At 38.1% G+C, this 21,423-nt stretch overlaps 1 protein-coding gene, 1 long non-coding RNA gene and 2 other non-coding genes across 7 annotated transcripts in view; 2 read left to right on the forward strand and 2 right to left on the reverse strand.

The window, feature by feature from the left end:
- The window catches only part of LOC149591774 (cytochrome P450 3A9-like), a 55,316-nt gene that overhangs the window by 25,856 nt on the left and 8,037 nt on the right, over positions 1 to 21,423 (forward strand). For all 4 annotated transcript variants that reach the window (XM_089861730.1, XM_089861732.1, XM_089861733.1 and 1 more), the window contains 3 exons: positions 4,385 to 4,476; positions 11,835 to 11,980; positions 17,153 to 17,283. In XM_089861730.1, the coding sequence (XP_089717856.1) occupies positions 4,385 to 4,476; positions 11,835 to 11,980; positions 17,153 to 17,283 (369 nt within the window). The remainder of the gene's footprint in view (positions 1 to 4,384; positions 4,477 to 11,834; positions 11,981 to 17,152; positions 17,284 to 21,423) is intronic.
- TRNAD-GUC (transfer RNA aspartic acid (anticodon GUC)) lies at positions 13,715 to 13,786 on the reverse strand. The gene has a single exon. It is a non-coding gene; the product is annotated as a tRNA-Asp (tRNA).
- Positions 17,308 to 21,366, forward strand: LOC149591778 (uncharacterized). Its single transcript, XR_016379545.1, has 2 exons — positions 17,308 to 17,430; positions 17,508 to 21,366. It is a non-coding gene; the product is annotated as an uncharacterized LOC149591778 (long non-coding RNA).
- TRNAD-GUC (transfer RNA aspartic acid (anticodon GUC)) lies at positions 20,684 to 20,755 on the reverse strand. Its single transcript has one exon. It is a non-coding gene; the product is annotated as a tRNA-Asp (tRNA).

Raw genomic sequence — 21,423 nt, forward strand, 5'->3', positions numbered from 1 at the left:
TGTTCAATCATATGAACTTACTAATTAAGATTACTCTTACAATTAATAATAGGTTCTTACCTGAAAGAAAATGTTTTGAACATACGTGTGGGCCTCGTTCATTAGGCGAAAGGGTTATTGTAAATAACTCTTTTCTTTCTATTCTAGTAATCCAAAGATTCCTACGCTTTTTTGATAAGTCTAATGCAATTGGGCCTTGGTGCCATAGTACAGCTGGTATTTTAAAAAACGACAACTTATTCTCCTTCCGATTACGCGAATTTTCGTTACATTCCTTCACCGTACAATAAATACCGCCTCCTATTTTATATAACCGCTTAGTTTTAATTCAACTGAACTTCAGGCCGTATATCTCTAACAACCCGTTTAACAAGGTTTAACAGGCCAGTCAATATGGCGGCGTAGTGAGCGAGCAGTCGACGGAGAGAGAAAATCTCGTAAAGGGGGGAAAGGGGACGGAAACCTGACGTCACGCGCAAAGACCCTATAGGCTCCTAAAGTAGCGGATGCTAGCTCTAGTATCAAAAATTAACGTTTGGACTTTGGATCACCAGCATCATGTACTTCTTTCTATAAACCAATGACGCCAAGAAGCTCTTCCCTGATTGGTTAGTTCCTGCAGGGAGTAAGGAACGTTAGAGGGAGTTTTGATCTAATGCTAAAAAAACCGTCATACAGTGGCAAATGGTAAAGAAATTGGGGGGTAGGAATTTTTATCTCCGTTCCTCAATTTTTGCTAACGCGCAGGCGCGAGTGACGTCGTTTACTACCGCCAGCAGAGAGAATTTAAAAATTCTCTCTGCAGCAAGCGCCAGCTTCCGCTTCCATCGACTGTTGCCCCACTCACTCTGTTCGACTCGCCGTCGAGATAACCGGGAAGCCCGGAAGGCGAATTTGCGGTATCGTTCGGTAGGCGTTATAAAATATTCAACGTTTTAAAGCTCAAGTTTCGAAATTTTTTGAAACATTTACCAAGTCTTCAACTAAATATTATAACATTTTCTTTAAATTTCAACATAAATATAGCTCTGAGAATAAAATTAGACACGAAAACTACACTAAGCCTTGGTTAGATATCATCGGCTGAGGCCGAGCGGCGCATCTCGAGCCGCCGGCGGCCGGGCTTGCCGTAACGGCGAGAACAGAAAAATACCTCGTTAAAAAACAGATGCACGACGGTTTTTAAATTTGACGCATGCGCGCGGACACCGCGTTGAGTCCCCGAGTCAGCGCCAGAGAGAGACGATTTTAGCCACGAATCTAACGAACGCGCCTATTCACTTTAATACTCCCTCTAACGTTCCTTACTCCCTGGTTCCTGTAGGCGGTTGAGAGGGTAGTAGTTTGCTTCTTCAGTTTATATGACGTCTACAGCCAATTAACATGGAATTGTTAATGAAGTGTACTTTCGGTTTTTATATCTATACACTTTTGGTTCAATTTAAGGCTAAAATTCACACACATAAGCCTACAATACTCTACATAAGTGTGGGTCGAAAAATATTATGCTATGAGCACACATATCTATTATAAGGGTAGAGGGCCTGTGGCAGTTCTATCATAAATAGAAGCCATATCATATCTCTAACCGCAACCGAACTTGACGACGGAAATCGCAGTAGGCTCTATTCTGTTGGGGGAAAAACCTTTCAAGAAAGATGGTGCTTCAATATCTTTAGTTTTATCTTGCATTGACAATGATAATATTATAAGCTAATACGGAAGTCCCGTAATTACGCATTATATAGCGTAATGTATCTTCTATTTTAAAAACCAAGCAACTCTAACATCTTAAAGCTGGGCAACACCTTAATTACTATAAATAATGTTTTCGCTTGGTTTTCACCACAGTTTTAGCGAACTATGTTGCCGGTTTCGTCATGAGTACGCGCAAAATACTAGAAATCTCAGTTACAGTAAATAGGTCTAGGCGTAGCAAGATCTTGTGATTCTATGCATGCCCCCCCCGGCTCGAAGTAGGATGGCTTAAAAGAGGGCATAGAAAATTGAGGACCTGGGTATGAACTTGCATCCTTTCGGCTACTTGATAGAGACTTTTTGTTTTAGCAAGAAGTGATATGGGAGAAGGTGTAAATTCGCCTTATTTCTAGCTTTATCTCCAGTCCAAACGTAGGTCCGGATCGAGTTAATCCCCGCCTCTAAATTACAATCAGCATCTCATTGGTTCTTGAAACCTCACGTCAGCGCGACGCAAATGACGAAAATTACATATTTTCCGTCTGAGAGACTTTTCCCCACATCCACTTTTGGTTTTAGTTTATATACAGTATTGCTATTATAGTCTGTCAAACGAAAGAAGAGCCCTGAGAAATTTGTCCAAATTGGTGTCGCCACCATCGACCCCATAGTACTTTATCAACTTGTTTTGTTTTGTCAATAGTCGTCTGTAATATAGTCTGCTATAAACAGATAGGCTTAATCGCAATAGAACCAATAAATTTTGCTATATATATTTAATATGTTTATGTTTCATGATGTTTTACGATCATCGAGTATTAAAGAATAAAAAACCAAATTAACGACAAGACACCAGTTTTATCTTTGTTGAACCAAGGATTATTTAAAATGTCTAAGGATAAAACGCACACACAGATCTCTATAGTAAGGGAATGTTCTCTAGTTGTTCCGAAATTTTAACCCATCCCCCTCTTCTCCACCTACAGTTTTGGTGCGTCAAACGGAAAAGAAATACCGATATGGCGCCACCTATCTTATTATCACGAAAGCATAGACGAAAGAGAGATAGTTTTCGAAAGCATGCTGTATAGTTCTATTTCGAATTGCTAACGGTCGTTAAGAACATTTAGTTCAAGATTCAACAATGAGGTTAGTTCCTAAAAATCATAATTTAATTTTAATAATAGATTAAAGCAATAATCCTTGATTAAAGCAAACATTCAGTTCAAGAATATATGAGGTGAGTTTACACTATTTTAGTTTAGTAGGCAAGGTTTTAGTAGATCTGCTAGAGCAGGCAGAGAGCGACAAAACTTTCAAGAATCCGGTCACGTGTTGACGCTTCAAAATATTGGCTTTCCGGTTTGCCGATTGTGCCCGCTAGGTAGCGTTTGGAACATCTACCTTCGATATTTCTTTCTCTGCGTTTTATCCTTAGACATTTTAAATAATCCTTGGTTGAACTAGCATTGCAATATATTTTAATGACATAAGTTAAAGTACTTGTCCAAAAGTAGTTCAGCATCAAAGCGTCTTCAGTCCACGTTTTCATCAGAGTCTTCGCTGTCTTCTTGCATATTAATTTTAAGAGGTTCAATTGTGGGGATGATGGGATCTTTTTCCCAATACTCATGCATTATATTCTCGACGTGCTCTATTGCCTTACGCCAATTCTCTGGTGTCACACGTTCAATGGTCCTCAATGTTGAATCTTTGACCGTCGAGAGTTTGAAACCCGAATTCTGCTTCGCAACGTCGTTCTTCACTTGTGCCCATATTAGTTCAATCGGGTTAAACACGCAATGGTACGGTGGAATCCTCACTACCGTGTGACCTCTACTTTTAGCAACCTCGTCAATTTCGTACTTCAGGGTTCTGGACTTGTGACGCTTTATTATTTCATAAAGTTCACGTCGAGAATATAATGCATGAGTATTGGGAAAAAGATCCCATCATCGAAACCACAATTGAACCTCTTAAAATTAATATGCAAGAAGACAGCGAAGACTCTGATGAAAACGTGGACTGAAGACGCTTTGATGCTGAACTACTTATGGACAAGTATTTTAACTTGTGTCATTAAAATATGTTGCAATGCTAGTTCAACAAAGATAAAACTGGTGTCTTGTCGTTAATTTTGTTTTTAATTCTTTAATACTCGATGATCGTAAAAAATCATGAAACATAAACATATGAAATATATATAGCAAAATTTATTGGTTATATTGCGATTAAGCCTATCTGTTTATAGCAGACTATATTACAGACGACTATTGACAAAACAAAACAAGTTGATAAAGTACTATGGGGTCGATGGTGGCGACACCAATTTGGACAAATTTCTCAGGGCTCTTCTTTCGTTTGACAGACTATAGTGACATCAACATTAAAAGAATGTTACAGGCATAATGTTTTTGAAAGGCATGGAACAATGAATATTTCCAATTGAAATTATGGAAAGATATACAGTTTGAAAAAAGGCATGACAAAGTCTTTGCGTTAGGCATCTCAGTGAAACAAATAACGTCGGGGGGGGGAAGGGTTTCTTTGACAGACCCCGCTAGTCATTTTCTTCGCCGAGAAGCCGCATACGCAACAAAAAATAACACAGTGCAAATATTATGAGCTCATAAAAACATTCTGACATCTGAAGTCTTAATTTTTCAATTTTTCCTACTATTTACAGATGTATCCACTGATTGAAGAGTGTTCTGAGAAACTAGTAAAGAATATGAACGACATTGTTGAAACAGACAATGGAGCTGTTGATGCCAAAAAGTAAAAGCCTAATTATTTTGTGGATAATTTAAATTCAAATATAGGCTTAAAACGTTGGAGATTAACCCGGAGACCTTTCATAGAAGCATCACTAAAACGGTCATAAACCGAACTTGTAAACATTTAACTTTACAGATAGTGGCTCTTATGAATAATTTAAACAGTGAGCACTGATAGAAGGAGGCTCGGAGAGACCGAAATATCCGTCAGTCACCCTTTCAATATCGGTACCATCGGCACCGAGCGCTGTCTCGGTCTTACACTTAACACTACATTACAAAACAGCGAGGAAGTTATTTATAGCATATACAAAAGCAGACGACGGTAACCACGAATTAACACAAGACAAGACCTACTTTTAGCAGGGATAAGGGAGGTGAGATGGATTGGAAATGATGAAGGGCGACCTGCGGCACCGTGTGTGCGTTCAGTAATGCTCAACGGAGACCAAACGCATTGATCAACGTGACGTCATGTGACGTATTAGGCTAGTTAACGGTTTTTACAAACTTTGCGTCGTATCTTCTGCATACTGTTCATGGAAATGGATATCCGAGGGCCTGCTAGCCGAAATAAGAGAAAACCAGTAACTTAGCCAAGGCTTAAGCTTGCTTAATAGATATAATCAGGAGTTCATAATAACCCCCCTTCGGGGGGGGGGGGGAGTATGAAACTGGCCATAGAGCTAATGGTAAAAATCGCGAACAAGAAGATTCTGTCGTTGCGCATAGAAAGGATTAGCCTGTTTATGGACATACAACCTTACAGTATATCGTAGTGGTATATATGCTCCTTGGTTTTCGTTCCAAAACTTCCGTTGGCTGGGATCTCCGTCGAAAAGAAAAATGGCGATATGGTGGACGTAGAAACACGTTGCAATTCTTATATTAAAGATACTGGGAATAAATTTGTCCAAACCGTTTTAATTTAACCACGGAATTCTCACTCACACATGTCACAACAAAACATCATTGACGATCGTTTAAATGTTTTGTAGAAAACTAGAAACTCCGACTAAAAGCCAACTTCTTAGCCAAGGCTTAATTTACACCGTTCCGACAGAAGCAGACGTGAGCCATTTTCGCTCCCAAAATCACAAGATAAAAATAGTGGCAAACCGGAACTGTGTAAGTTAATGCGCGTGGGCGCTAAAAGATGGGGTAACTATTTCTTTGGGAGTTAAGCGGTGTATGAATTCGCTGAGCTTTAGGGCGAAACTTTGTTGTTACGGGCTTTTTAACCAGTTTCGTACTTCGGGTTATTATGAACTCCTGATATAATCGATGAAATTTCATAAAATAATTACAGACATTATTCATTCGCTGCTACACCGATTTTATAAATAGTTTCGAAATTATCCGTCAAATTAACTCCTCGAAATCCTTCAGGGAGGTAAGTTTCCGCCATTGCTGATACGTCACAGATTGCGTTGCTCATCGAAGTCATCGGCTCTTATAGCCCATGACTTCGATGCCTCTTCGCTTACAATCGTGACGTCAAACCGGAAGTTCCGAAAATCGTTCAATCGGAGCCTCCGTTGAGCGTTACTGAACGAATCCCTTATCTATCCCAGTAAACATCGCGGCTCGCGCACGCCCCTATCCTTTGGTAGGCGATTGCAAAGTGCTGCCGCGTAGCGCCATTTTATTAGGTGGCATCCCGCTCGGAGAGGAGAGAGAGGAAAGAAAGGTAGTTTAAATCTCGCGGTCCTTGGGCCATCTTGTTTTATTATTCTTCATAAACCTATTGAAACAAGATGGCCCAAGGCTGGGCCTTTATAGTAATTTTACACGGCTCACGTGACCCCCCGTATAGTTGATTTCCAATAAATCGTACAACTAAAAACATTTCTGAAACACAATCGTGTATCCCTTTAATTTCTAATAACGTCACATTTCAAATAATATTAATGAAACTAAATTGTGCACCCCACTAAAGTATAATTTTTAAAAACCATACGAATCAAATAATGTATTTAAACAAAATCCTGGATCCCCTAAACCAGAAATCACTATGACCGTAAAGCGTCCCCTCTATTTTACGAAACCTAACCTAACCATCCAGCATAATCTCTGATGTATCACGCGCACAAAGTGCAGTAGTGCACGAAAAATATCAGCTTGTTTCCCTTCACTCAAAAAAGCCCGCGAGGCACAAAGTGCAGTAGTGCACGAAAATTATCATCTTGTTTCCCTTCACTCAAAAAAGCCCGCGAGATTTAAACTACCTTTCTTTCCTCTCTCTCCGAGCGGGATGCCCCATCTCTCTCCGAGCGGGATGCCCTCTCTCCCTCTTCCCCCTCTCACTAATATACCAGGCAGGCAGTTCTCTCTCTACGCGGAGCTTCGTATCGCCACCGCGTACGCTAGCGATCTCTCTCTCATCGTAAGCGTACGTTTCGCGGACGCGACCGGTTTCCCTCTCTTATCGTAAGCGTTCGTTTCGCGGACGCGTCCGGCACAGGGACAGGGGTTTTGGAGCCGTTTCTTAAATTTTAACGGAATTAAAATTCCGTGTAAAATTAAAAAAAGCAATTCAACGACCGTGGCCGTTCCTTTTTAGCCACATCGTAGTATACGATGAGGCTCTTAGTTTGACCCGAGTCGTAGTAGTAGTAGTGGCCGGGTTTTCGGTTTCGTTATCGTTAGATTTTAGCTTAAAAGGAACTCGATAGTACCTCAACCCACCAATAGGGGTAACTGAGCTCAGTTAGAGATTTTAATTAAATTAATTTTTTTTCACATCGCACCAGGAATTGGAACCCGGGTCGCTGGCGCAACAGTAAGATACGCTACCACTGAACCATAGTTTATCTCTAAAGTGTCGGGGATGGGTGGAGGGTACCTCTCTATCTGCGGAGTCGGATACTTTTGAATTTTTATCTGTGGGGTTGGACACTTCTGATTTTTTTAGGGTCTTTGAAATTTTTTTATTTATGTGCTAATTAATTAGATAACGATGTGGCTACTATTAGGGCCCAGCCCATGGGCCATCTTGTTATTTTTTATAAAGCAAACGTGCTATATAGTGGGATCTACCTCGTTTTTCGGTACCTTTAGAGATCCAGCGTTCATGGCTGAAGAAGTCACGCCCCGCTCTCGTAAAGAAAGACTGCCAAACGAGGAGCTAGAGGTTTATAACAGGGTTGGGAAAAGGGGAAAAAACTAACCCCCATCCATGGAGTTAAAAGGAGTTCTTACCCCAGCGGAGACGTACGCTATACCAGCTATTGTAATTGTTTACTTCCGAGGCTAATTTAATGGACTTCTGATTATATTTATTAAATTATTTAGGAAAAAGTTCGGAAAACCAAAATATTACCTAGAGGAGGACATCCTTTTTCTCTTTATTGATTTATTGCACAAGTTAAACGGAATGCGAATTTACAATTTCATATCATATTTTACCACGAAAGTGGTATTATGTTACACTTTCAAGTCGCTACCTTCAAAATATCAAGTTTTCAATATAATTGAACCAAATTCTCTATTTTTAAAATCCTTTGAAAAATCACGAAAACTCAGTTTCGATATATCAATAATTTTGTCGTGTCGAGCTTGTTCGCCCGTTTTATGGCATCATTATGACGTGAGGAAAGAAAAGAGCGGAAATCCTATACGCTTCTGGAGCTTCTCGCGGCTCGCCAGTCTAAACTCTGGGTCTGATAGCAGAGAGAGTGGCTTACGGAAAACGTTTTAGCTTTTCATAAAAAGTGGATTTCAAATAATTTCATATGAAGCATTTTCAATAACAGAAATCGGAGAATTAGAAGCTTGCTATTTTTGAATTCACAGAAATTAATTCTATCTTTTGTTATATAAATCAGAGGTTTTTCAAACGAAGCTTCTCATTCCCTTTAAAAAAACCAAAAAAAAACAAAAAAACAGACAGACAGAAACTTTAGGTACAAAACCTCTCCATGACATACGTCACTCAGAGAGTAACAAGACGACCCAAGGGCTGGGCGTAATAGTAGCCACATCGTACCGTATTTAACAGGCGTACATAAAATTTATGTGAATTGCCCCTCGATGCACTACTTTTAACTGTGCTAGAACGATTACCTGTAATCCTTATTGCCCCTCGATGCGCTACCCTTAACATTGCTACAATGATTACCCGTAAGACCATTCTAAAAACGAGTCGTTAGCTTTAGCAATGCTAAAATGATTACACACAAGTAACCCTTAATAGAAGAACAGAAAGTTTTAGTGATGATCGAGTTACCTTTAACAGTGCTAAAATGATAACGTACTTAACGCTCAGTTATTACACGTACAGAAAGTTTTAGTCTACAAGATGGACTTATGCCGAGGCATAATCTTCACCTCTTAAAAATTTCTAACAAGAACTTATGACCAGAAGCGTTTGAAAGAAAAAGAATTCGGTAAAACACCCAATAATTGTAATATCCCGGTGCCTAAAAACCATTCTAAAAATAACGTCAGTAAATACTTGCTTTTGCTTTTAAAATTTCCCTTGACTTCTTTGAATGTTAAAATAGGAGAGCGGTATTGAAAGCGTGAAATCGTATTGTCGACGGGTGAGAGCAATTTTAAGGGGAGAGTATATACACTCTCAAAAATGTTGGGTTGTTTTTGACCCAAATTGGGCTACTTTTCAACTCTTTGCTGGGTCAGTATTTAACCGACCCATTTTTTGGGTTGTTGTTCCTTGACCCTAGAATTGGTTGTTTATTAAACCAAATGTTGAGTCAATGTAAACAATAACTCAGATTTGGGATAAGCAGTAACCCCATTACTGGTTGAATTGTAAAATCATATTTGGGTAAAAATACAACCCTGGTAAGGGTTAATTGTAATTTTGACGCAACTTTGGGATAAAAGGTAGCCACAAATTGGGTTAAATTCTTACATAATTTTCGGTTGAAAGAAACCCTATATTGTGTTGTTTAAAACCTCAAAAAATAGAACCCAAATTTCTGTTTATTAGCTAAGCGTTTTTTTCCCACCTCACGTTCCATATTATACAAAAATATCTTGGTTTGAACCAAGGCCGAAAAACAAACGATATGAGTGAGGTTTTTCAATTGACTGAAGTTCAGATATTGCAATTTTTCTTTAATTATTATTATTAATAATTTAATCCTTAATCACAATTTATTTCTTTCAACTGATTTGACTGTTAATCGATTAATTCCCTTTAAATTTATTCAAAAAATTGCATATCTACGCTTTTTCAAAAACAATTCCATTTTCCGAAAACATTTTATCAAAGTTGTTGCGTCAAAATTACAATTAACCCTTGCTAGGGTTGTTTTTTTACCCAAATATGATTTTACAATTTAACCAGTAATGTGGTTACTGTTTAGCCCAAATCTGAGTTATCGTTTACGTTGACTCAACATTGTGTTAAATAAACAACCAATTCTAGGGTCAAGGAACAACAACCCAAAAAATGGGTCGGTTAAATACTGATCCAGCAAAGAGTTGAAAAATAACCCACTTTGGGTCACAAACAACCCAACATTTTTAAGAGTGTAGCTTAACCTTACTATTGTAATTCCCTTCCTTTTTAGAAGACGAACGAAAATATCACTTCACCACAATTCTCTCCCTTTCACCAGAGGTTAATGACTTCTTATCCTGGGAAGTATTGGACACTAAGGCTTTATATAGTATCCATCCCTGCTAGTCAAAATTGCCTATGGCAATCGTAAAAGAGGGTCGAAAGTTTCCTCCCCACTAGGAAAACTATCTAATCTACTGAAAAAAATCCCACGCCGAGAGGCTGTGGCACTCAAACTGTGGGGCGTGTTCAAAACTTCTTCAGCGCCAATCATTGAAAAGCCGTCTGTCTAGAACTCTATGAAAATCCATTACAATCCTTGGGCCTAGGACCCCACAGTAGTTTGACCGGAATTTCTAGCAAACTCTATTAACAGCTGTTTCTGATTCGTTACCCCAAACCACAGGACACACCTTAAAGTTTCGTTACTTTCCCGCTGCTGGCGCGCAAATCAGCCTGCCAGCTCAAAATGAGAGAAGCGCCGTAGGTGGCGCGGTGATCGGACCTAATAAGAAGTTGGCTAACAGAGATGGTTCCGGATATGGTTAGAGTCCAATACTTCCCAGGATAAGAAGTCATAAACTTCTGCTTTCACTTTCCCTTCAATGACGAACGAAAACTTTTATACTGCCAAGCGCGGTTCTCTTTCACTACGCCAATGCCAACAATAACAACAGGGCAGGTCAAACTAAGAGCCTCATGGTATATGTACATCATTCGATGTGGCTAAAAATCCACTCATTCGTACCCCTACTATATTTCAGAGTCACACTTGAAACTTCTTTACATCATTTATCTCAAAATGACTTTCCTATTCCGTTTTTAGTAACGATATCATATTCTTTACCTCTCTCAGCCTGTGAGAATTCAACCAATCCAGTATAGGGGTAAGAGGTTCGATTTATCTGACGCCACTAAACCAAAGGCGGATCCCGGGGATGGAGCAGTAGTCCTCGTTTTTAAAAATAAATTAATGCTAACAAAAGTGGATGAGTGGAAAAGTATGAAAATGGCCAAAAGTCGCGAGTCATCAGAGTTTCGCCGTAGTTGACCGTTTTATTGGCGTAGCTATACTGGGCCTGTTCACTCCCTTAAAATAGGTCTTGTGTTAATTCGCGGTTACACGGTTACCGTCGTCTGCTATTTTGTATGCTAGAACTTCCTCGATTTGTGTTTGTAGTCAGGACAGAGTAGCTGGTAATGTTTTAAAAGGTATTTGAAGGTATAATATGGATTTAAGTAAGGTTATCGAAGCAATGGAAGAGCACATAAAACTAGATACGTTTAAAATAAATCTATCTAAAAATTTAGCTAAAGCGCGAGCAGCTTGCATCGTGATTCGCGTGATCGAACCAAGGTGCATAAATGTCTGAACTACTTTCAGTCGCGAGTTTGCAAGTCCATCAGTCACTAGTAAACTAAATAGTTATTGCCGAAACTTTGATGTCCGCGTTTTTTAACACAGACTCTATGGCCATTGTCATACTTTCCCTCTCATCCACATTTGATGCTAATTATTTTGTAATAAGAGATAATTAATTTATTTTAATAGTTTTCGTTTTATATTTAGAAAAGTACGTTCTTTTAAGGTATAATGTTAGTTAGTCGAACTTTTCCTTTAAGTGAACTGGAGTGCTTTCGGGGTTATTGGGTCTAAGGCAAGACAGTCATTCCTAGGTGCTAATTTCTATAAATTCCTGCAATTACATTTAACCCTTGCTTTATTAAGTATTATTCAACACGAACTGCCACAGTTAGTTACAAATGCAGAAGGATTAAAATCCATAACTGTATTAATTTGTAATTTGTATGCTCATTTGTGATTTTAGATTGTTTTCGGCATTTACAACAGACGTTATCGCTCGTTGTGCATTCGGAACGGAAATCGATTCTTACCGGGACCCAACTAACCCATTTGTTGTTAATTCCAAGAAAATCTTTGGAGGCAACGTGGGAATCGCTATTGTGTTATCATGTAAGGTTTGGAATTGCTTCGACCGCCTCAATGTCAAGGTCACTGCTTCTTAATGGTGATCGGTTTTTAACATAAACGGGGCTGTATAGGACAAAAAAAAATAGGTTGAGGTGTTAAGTTGATTTAGATTCCTCTAAAAGCGAGGTTCAATTTCGACAAAAATTTTAAATATGTTGTGTTGATCTACGTTTATTCAAAATTATCCTAAAAGCAGTGTTCTACATATAAAATTAACCAAAGGTAAATCGACAGATCTCTGCATCAAAAATCAGACCAGTACAATGCTCACAACCAATCACAAGAGAAATTAATCGGATGTAAGAAACCGCTTTACAACCACCATAAGTGAATCATATTACAGCTCCCTATAAGTACTGGACGTAGGTTATGCTTTTGTAAACAGCGTTTTCTTCCAAGACATCCAAGCCCGCCATCTATAGCTCAGTTTTACAAGTATAGTTTTCCCATTAACCCGGATCTTGAGATAGGTTAACCTACGGAAGTTCCGGTTGATGATAATGGCTGTCAGACCGCCGTCAGTGTCAGCTTGTTTTCGCGTTATAATTTTGATTTAGAATGACTTATGTTTCTTTGCTAATTAGGAAAACAGCCTAGGATCAATGTAAATAATTGCAATGCCCAAATTAAAGAGACATCTGATCTATGTGATATTAAAAGCACTTAACCGTAAGCGACTAAAACGTTTTGTAAAACTGAAAAATATTGACCAGCATCTTTCGCAAACGGAAAACGTTAAAGCATTAAAATAATTGTCAGACTTAAAAAAGGAAAACAAATTTCTATGTCGACGCACATAACCTTTAATTAGTAATAAATCGGTCCATCTTTCACGGCTAAAAACCTTTAGATCGGTGCTTTACTAAGGATACATTAAAAATATTCAAGCATGATGAAGGCTATTTTGATCATTTGAATTCATATTAATTTCCTTTTCAACACAATTAAGCGTTTAAAAAATACCTATAGACTGCCAATTATTTTTTAAAATCGGAAAAATAAAGTGGACTTCTACTATTATATTCACAACCCAACACTTTGTATGGAACAACTTGTTTCCTTCCGCGCTCTTCTCTCTCAAACCTTTCCTCATTGGCTACCACTTACTTCCGTTTGCTTGCCCCGCTTATTAAAAAGTTCTTTCGCGCCAAAATCATTCCTCTGGTTTAGTTCACAAATTCGCCGCTGCGTTTCGCATATACCCTTTTCTCTACAGTGCTAGGAGACAATGCTGATGCACGGCGATGTTATATCGTCCAGTACTTCTAGGGAGCTGTAATATGATCCACTTCTGCAACCACGAAATAATTTCTCTTTGACGCATTTTACACCACCTACTGACGTCAATGATTAGGCAGGGGGGCCGTCGAGTGAACTTTTTTCAAATCAAAAATTCGACGGTCCGCCGACCTTTTCACCGTCCATTAAAAGGGGCTGTGTAAAGTTGTCAGCGGACCGGTGAATTATTTTTTGAAAAAAAGGCACCACTCCCCCCAATCGTTGACGTCGGCAGCTGATGTGAATAACGTCAAAAAGGAAAAAAATTTGTTGTTATAAAGCAGTTCCTGGGGATTCTGACGTCATTAACAACTTTATCAAAAAAAAAAAAAAAAAAATTCAACGTCGGTCGGCTTTTTTACATACCCTTTAAAAATTTGACCGTAGAAAGGCATAATATTCGTACGACCATTACATCTTGCAATTTAAAAGCGTATCCTCCCCGGCGGGGAATCGAACCCCGGTCGCCCGCGTGACAGGCGGGAATACTCACCACTATACTACCGAGCACTGATAACGTTTGCAAAAAAGCTAAAATTAACAGTTTTTAACCGTCGCCCTTATTTATCGCTGTTGTTAAAATTTACAGTTTAGTCTACCTGTTGTTGCCCTTGAGTTTTAAGGGGTTGATTACCAAGAAGATGTTCCCGTCTTTGTTGGCACACAATAAATATTCTAGGGGGAAGAAAATTCACGAAAAAGACTTATTTCACTAGTTATTTCAGGAGCTGTTCCACCGAACAGCCTTTGATGGGTACTTAGTGCTCAAGACGCCTTATGATGTTTTCATTTAGCTTAGTGTCATCCCCCTGACCCAGGCCCGGATCAAGCCAATGCGGGGCCCAGGGCAGATTGCTAACGCGAGGCCCCTGATATTTTAGTATAGGTTAAAAATTCTATATTTATTTATTAACATCGAAATCATTGATAAAATCCTCGAGGCTCGAGGACTTTATGTCAGAATGTCGTCTGCTTACATATAGGTTCCACCCATAATTGTGGCATGGCCTAATAGATCACGCATTCCCACTTCACAAAACTGCTAGCGCATCGTCTGCATGGGTTATGACCATTCACGAACGCTTATAATTCTAGTTCTTGGCAAAGTTTTTATGTGGCCTTTACACGCTCAATGTTTTGCGCAATTAAATGAGGGACATCTATAAAATTCATCATCTTAAAAATTATTCCCACGACTTTTTACTAATTGTGCAATGCGAAATCCATGAAGATGTATAAAGCTCAATATTCAGAAAAAAAACCTTATAACTTTATTGGACAAATATATTGATTAAATTCAACATGATATATTCAATTGTATTGAATATGTTTTGATCACAATAAAATTGTTGATGTTGAGTCCATAGACCGGGTACAATTTTATTGTCCAAACATTACATATAAAGCGTCAAATACACAAACTTTAATGTTATTCGAAAGCGAAATATAGTTCAATTGTTCGAATAACTTTTTGCGCGATAAAAACTCATTCAGATTTTTTCACGCAAATATTGTCCAAAATTTACCGCAAATGATGATCAATTTCCAAAAAAAAAAATATTGTGGCATTATATTTGAACTTTGCACAAATGTTAGTCATGATAACATTTTATTTATACTTTGTAACTTAAACAACGAGCCCTACGTTTTTTGTGCCAATTATTGAGCGTGTAGGTCCCCAGTTTTATTGCAACATGGGCTTTCTATTATGTTCCCAGTGGTATGTTAATGTAAAGCCAACCCTACACGCTCAATAATTTGCGCAAAAAACGTGGGGCCCGTTGATTTAGTTACAAAGTATAAATAAACGCTATCCAGACTAACTTTTCTACAAAGTTCAAAGCCACAATGTTTTTTAGGAAATGTAACATCATTTGCAATAAATTTTGCACAATATTTCCATAAAAAACTGAAAATACATATTGTACGAGTTTTTTTATTGCTCAATGTTATTTAAACAATTGAACGATATTTCGCATTTGAATAACATTGAACTCTGTGTTTTTCACATCTTATATGTAATGTTTGGACAATAAAATTGTACCCGGTCTATGGACTCAACATCAACAGTTTTTTGAGACAAAAATAAATTCAATATAATAGAAAATATCATGTGGAATTTAATGAATATACTTGTCCAATAAAGTTTTAAGGGTTTTCTTCTAAATATTTTCCATTCAACATAATGTTGGATTTTAATTTGCACAACAAAGGAAAAATTTTGGAATAATCTGTAAGATGATGAGTTTTATAGAAGCCACCCGTTTTACTTGTGTAAAATATTGAGCGTGAAAAGGCCGCATAATCTGAATTCTCGAACAGTTCGATTTATTAAAATAAGTTGAAAGGAAAAATTTTGCAATTTTGAAATGGCCCGGGAGGGCCTTTGATATTTAGCGGGACCCCTCCCAACAGCGGGGCCCTGAGTAGCTGCCCGGTCTGCCTTATGGGCGATCCGGGCCTGCCCTGACCTATAGTCTGTCAAACGAAAGAAGAGCCCTGAGAAATTTGTCCAAATTGGTGTCGCCACCATCGACCCCATAGTACTTTATCAACTTGTTTTGTTTTGTCAATAGTCGTCTGTAATATAGTCTGCTATAAACAGATAGGCTTAATCGCAATATAACCAATAAAGTTTGCTATATATATTTCATATGTTTATGTTTCATGATTTTTTACGATCATCGAGTATTAAAGAATTAAAAACAAAATTAACGACAAGACACCAGTTTTATCTTTGTTGAACTAGCATTGCAACATATTTTAATGACACAAGTTAAAATACTTGTCCATAAGTAGTTCAGCATCAAAGCGTCTTCAGTCCACGTTTTCATCAGAGTCTTCGCTGTCTTCTTGCATATTAATTTTAAGAGGTTCAATTGTGGTTTCGATGATGGGATCTTTTTCCCAATACTCATGCATTATATTCTCGACGTGAACTTTATGAAATAATAAAGCGTCACAAGTCCAGAACCCTGAAGTACGAAATTGACGAGGTTGCTAAAAGTAGAGGTCACACGGTAGTGAGGATTCCACCGTACCATTGCGTGTTTAACCCGATTGAACTAATATGGGCACAAGTGAAGAACGACGTTGCGAAGCAGAATTCGGGTTTCAAACTCTCGACGGTCAAAGATTCAACATTGAGGACCATTGAACGTGTGACACCAGAGAATTGGCGTAAGGCAATAGAGCACGTCGAGAATATAATGCATGAGTATTGGGAAAAAGATCCCATCATCCCCACAATTGAACCTCTTAAAATTAATATGCAAGAAGACAGCGAAGACTCTGATGAAAACGTGGACTGAAGACGCTTTGATGCTGAACTACTTTTGGACAAGTACTTTAACTTATGTCATTAAAATATATTGCAATGCTAGTTCAACAAAGATAAAACTGGTGTCTTGTCGTTAATTTGGTTTTTTATTCTTTAATACTCGATGATCGTAAAACATCATGAAACATAAACATATTAAATATATATAGCAAAATTTATTGGTTCTATTGCGATTAAGCCTATCTGTTTATAGCAGACTATATTACAGACGACTATTGACAAAACAAAACAAGTTGATAAAGTACTATGGGGTCGATGGTGGCGACACCAATTTGGACAAATTTCTCAGGGCTCTTCTTTCGTTTGACAGACTATAGCGAGTACACTGTACAGAGCTGCATCTTACAAAATTGAAATCAGAGGGAAGAATACACACCGATGGTACACGTAAAAACCCTGCTTTAGCAGACCACAGTGATGACTTTAAGCAGAAATAGATACCTTCTTACAATCTTCTCTTCCACTCCTTTGCGAAAAATGCACTTTGTTTTAACAATAACATAGGGGTAGGCCTAAACTGTTTTATCACCCTACAGTGTTTGCTCCTTGGCTTCTATCACTACTTAGACTGGATGTTCTTCCTCGAGATTCAGTGGATTTTTTCAAAGCAATCATTGAAGGGCTGATAATTGAGAGGAAGAATAAAAGGCAGATGGAACAAAATATAGTAAATATTAATTTAATATGATCCGGGATCCATGTAATTTTAGAAGCAGGAATAGAGAACTTCTAGTCTTCACTTCAGTCCGACCAGGAGTTCATAATAACCCCCCTTCGGGGGGGGGGAAGTACGAAACTTGCCATAGAGCTAATGGTAAAAATCGCGAACAACAAGATTTTGTCGTTGCGCATATAAAGGACTAGCCTGTTGATGGACATACAACTTTACAGTAGATTGTAGTAGTATCTATACTCTTTGGTTTTCGTTCCAAAACTTGGCTGGGAGCCTGGGATCTCCGTCGTTAATGGCGAGTATGTGGACGTAGAAACACGATGGAATTCTTATATTAAAGATACTGCGAATAAATTTGTCCATACCGTTTTAATTTAACCACGGAATTCTCACACATATCACAAGAAAACATTAATGACTATCGTTTAAATGTTTTGTAGAAAACTAGAAACCATCGCAAAGCCAACTTCTTAGCCAAGGCTTAATGTACACCGCGGGCCGCGCCGACAGACGCGACTCGCGAGCCATTTTCGCTCCCGAGTCCCAAAATCACGAGATAAAAATAGTGCTAACCCGGAATATGGGAAATTAATGCGCGTGGGGTAACTATTTCTTTGGGAGTTAAGCGGCGTATAAATCCGCTGAGCTTTACGGCGAAACTTTGTTGTTACGGGCTTTTTAACTAGTTTCGTACTTCCCCCCGAAGGGGGGTTATTATGAACTCCTGGTCCGACTCATAGCCCATAGAGCCCCTCCCTTCAACACGAAACGAAAATTTTGAATTTTCTTAATGGCTCACTTAAACTACGTTTTGATGACGTTGCTGACGGGGACGGCAAGAAATACGTAGTTCATTTTTAGCTCTGTCGCTTTGACTCGCCTTTTCTTTCATACCCCCGTCCCTGGGAAGGGGGTCGTGGACTTTGACGCCCGCCCAATATATCATGTTCTCTATTCCTGCTTCTAAAACTAGATGAATCCCTGATATAGTTAAATGGCAACTTAACTAATATGCCTGAATATTATAAATAGTTTTCAGACTAGGAGGACTGATACCATTTACACCAGAAGGCCAGGCTATGTACGCAAATTAACCTGATATCCTGGTGTAAATGGTATCAGTCCTCCTTGTCTGAAAATTAAGTGAGTTTCAGTGACGACCCCTTTAAAGGGAAGGGTTTAAAATTTAAATTGACTAATAAAACCACGAATAGAAAGAATATATCAGAATTTCAAATTTCATAGCTGGATATAAAGTGAACATGGTATAGGTATAAACAAAAGTCCATTAAATTAGCCAAGGAAGTAAACAATTTCAATAGCTGGTATAGGGTACGTCTCTGCTGGGGTAAGAACTGCTTTTAACTCTATGGATGGGGGTTAAATTTTTTCCCTTACCTAAACCTATTAGAAATCTCGAGCTTCTGGGAAATCTTTTTTTCATTTAAGCGGGGCGTGGCTTCTTCCGCCGATGAACGCTGCATCTCTAAAGCGGGCCCGGATCAAGCCAATGCGGGGCCCAGGGCAGATTGCTAACGCGAGGCCCCTGATTTTTAGTATAGGTGAAAAATTCTATATTTATTTATTAATATCGAAATCATTGACAAAATCCTCGAGGCTCGAGGACTTTATGTCAGAATGTCGTCTGCTTATAATATATAGGTTCCACCCATAATTGTGGCATGGTCTAATAGATCACGCATTCCCGCTTCACAAAACTGCTAGCGCATCGTCCTAATGGGTTATGACCATTCACGAACGCTTATAATTCTCGTTCTTGGGAAAGTTTTTATGTGGCCGTTACACGCTCAATGTTTTGCGCAATTAAATGGGGGACATCTAAAAAATTCATCGTCTTAAAAATTATTCCCAAGACTTTTTACTAATTTACTCCGAAATCCATCAAGTTGTTTAAAGCTCAATATTGTGAAAAAACCTTAGAACTTTATTGGACAAATATATTTATTAAATTCAACATGATATATTCAATTGTATTGAATATGTTTTGATCACAATAAAATTGTTGATGTTGAGTCCTTAGACCGGGTACAATTTTATTGTCCAAACATTACATATAAAGCTTCAAATACACAAACTTTAATGTTATTCAAAAGCGAAATATTGTTCAATTGTTCGAATAACATTTTGCGCGATAAAAACTCATTCAGATTTTTTACGCAAATATTGTCCAAAATTTACCCTAAATGATGATCAATTTCCAAAAAAAAATATTGTGGCAATATATTTGAACTTTGCACAAGTGTTAGTCTGGATAACATTTTATTTATACTTCGTAACTTAAACAACGAGCCCTACGTTTTTTTGAGCCAATTATTGAGCGTATAGGGTCCCCTTAAGTCCAGTTTTCATTGCAACATGGGCTTTCTATATGTTCCCAGTGGTATGTTAATGTAAAAAACGTGGGGAACGTTGCTTTAGTTACAAAGTAAAAATAAACGTTATCCTGACTAACTTTTCTGCAAAGTTCAAATCCACAATATTTTTAGGAAATGGAACATCATTTGCAATAAATGTTGCACAATGTTTCCATAAAAACCTGAAAATACATATTGTACCCGGTCTATGGACTCAACATCACAGTTTTATTGTGACAAAAATAAATTCAATATAATTCAAATATCATGTGGAATTTAATCAATATACTTGTCCTATAAAGTTTGAAGGGTTTTTTTCTAAATATTGGCCATTCAACATAATGTTGGGTTTTAATTTGCACAAGAAGTGAAAAGTTTCGGAATAATCTATAAGATGATGAATTTTATAGATGCCACCCCCCCCCCCTTCAATTTGTGCAAAATATTGAGGCTGCATAATCTGAATTCTCGAACAGTTCGATTTATTGAAATAAATTGAAAGGAAAAATTTTCCAATTCTGAAACGGCCCGGGACGGGGGGCCTTTGATATTTAGCCCGGTCTGCCTTATGGGCGATCCGGGCCTGCTCTAAAGGGACCAGAAAACGGGGTAGATTCCTCTCTATAGCACGTTTCCTTTTTTAAAAAAGTAGAATCACAATATACCGAATTGCTTTGACTGTTCCCAAATTCACAGCTCCATCCCTTCCCCCGATGCTATGCTAAATAGAACTTGGTTTTTTCTGTAGGAGGCGGGCGTTTTCCGTTCCCTTTAGAGATTCAGAATTCATGTTCTCCCTATAGGGCAAATTTTGGCGTACGAGTCGCGCCTAAACCCGAGGCCTGAGAAAAGTTATCGCAAGGTGGCAAATATGTCGCCCTTCAGTATTGCCACACAAAAGAGGGGAGTCCCAAACCCTTCTTTTGGTACTTCCTAGGCTAATATAATGCACTTCTGGTATAAACCATTCACAATCATTAGGATCGAAACATTTCGAAATTTAATTTAAAAATATTATCCTCCCCGGCGGGGAATCGAACCCCGGTCGCCCGCGTGACAGGCGGGAATACTCACCACTATACTACCGAGGACTGAGAAATTCTTACAAGAAACTTGTAGAGGAAACACAATATCTTATCGGAAACTAAGCATCTGGAATAGAGCCAAGTTAAAGAGTTGGCAAACCTCGCTCTAATCATATATCGCTGTTATCTTTTGAAAGTATACACTCTCTAATCTGTAAAGGTCGATGCATTGTAATATATATTTTTTTTGTAATGCCATTAATTATTCCTTAATAATTTTTCCATGATTCCTATACATACAAGAAATATGAGTGAACTCCTAGTAAAGTTATTGTATTCTTACTGTTACACTGAATTCCGCAAAACTAAAACATATTTATTACTGAATTTGACGACGACAATCATTAAGAGTTGTAAAATTACCGTATTTTTTTAAAAATGGTAATTTACCGGGTAAATTACCGATTAAAATTTTCAAATAACAAAAATTACCGTAATTTATGGTATTTTATATATTCACAGACTTATTACCGCGGTAATTTACGTAATAGACCGGTAAATTACCCTTTTAAAATTACGCTCAGATATAAATCGGTAATTTACGCTGTATTTGGTAAATTACGGACTCACATCTTAACTTACTTAATAAAGAATAAAAAGTAATTCTTGTTTGCAAATTTTCTATTTCGTCAATTTCATTTGTGAAGTCACGCCCAATAAATATCACATTTTTT

The sequence above is a fragment of the Phalangium opilio genome, unplaced genomic scaffold (assembly GCF_054372755.1).
Source record: "Phalangium opilio isolate 3A_F unplaced genomic scaffold, DU_Popi_V2 ptg000500l_1, whole genome shotgun sequence".
Lineage (NCBI taxonomy): Eukaryota > Metazoa > Arthropoda > Arachnida > Opiliones > Phalangiidae > Phalangium > Phalangium opilio.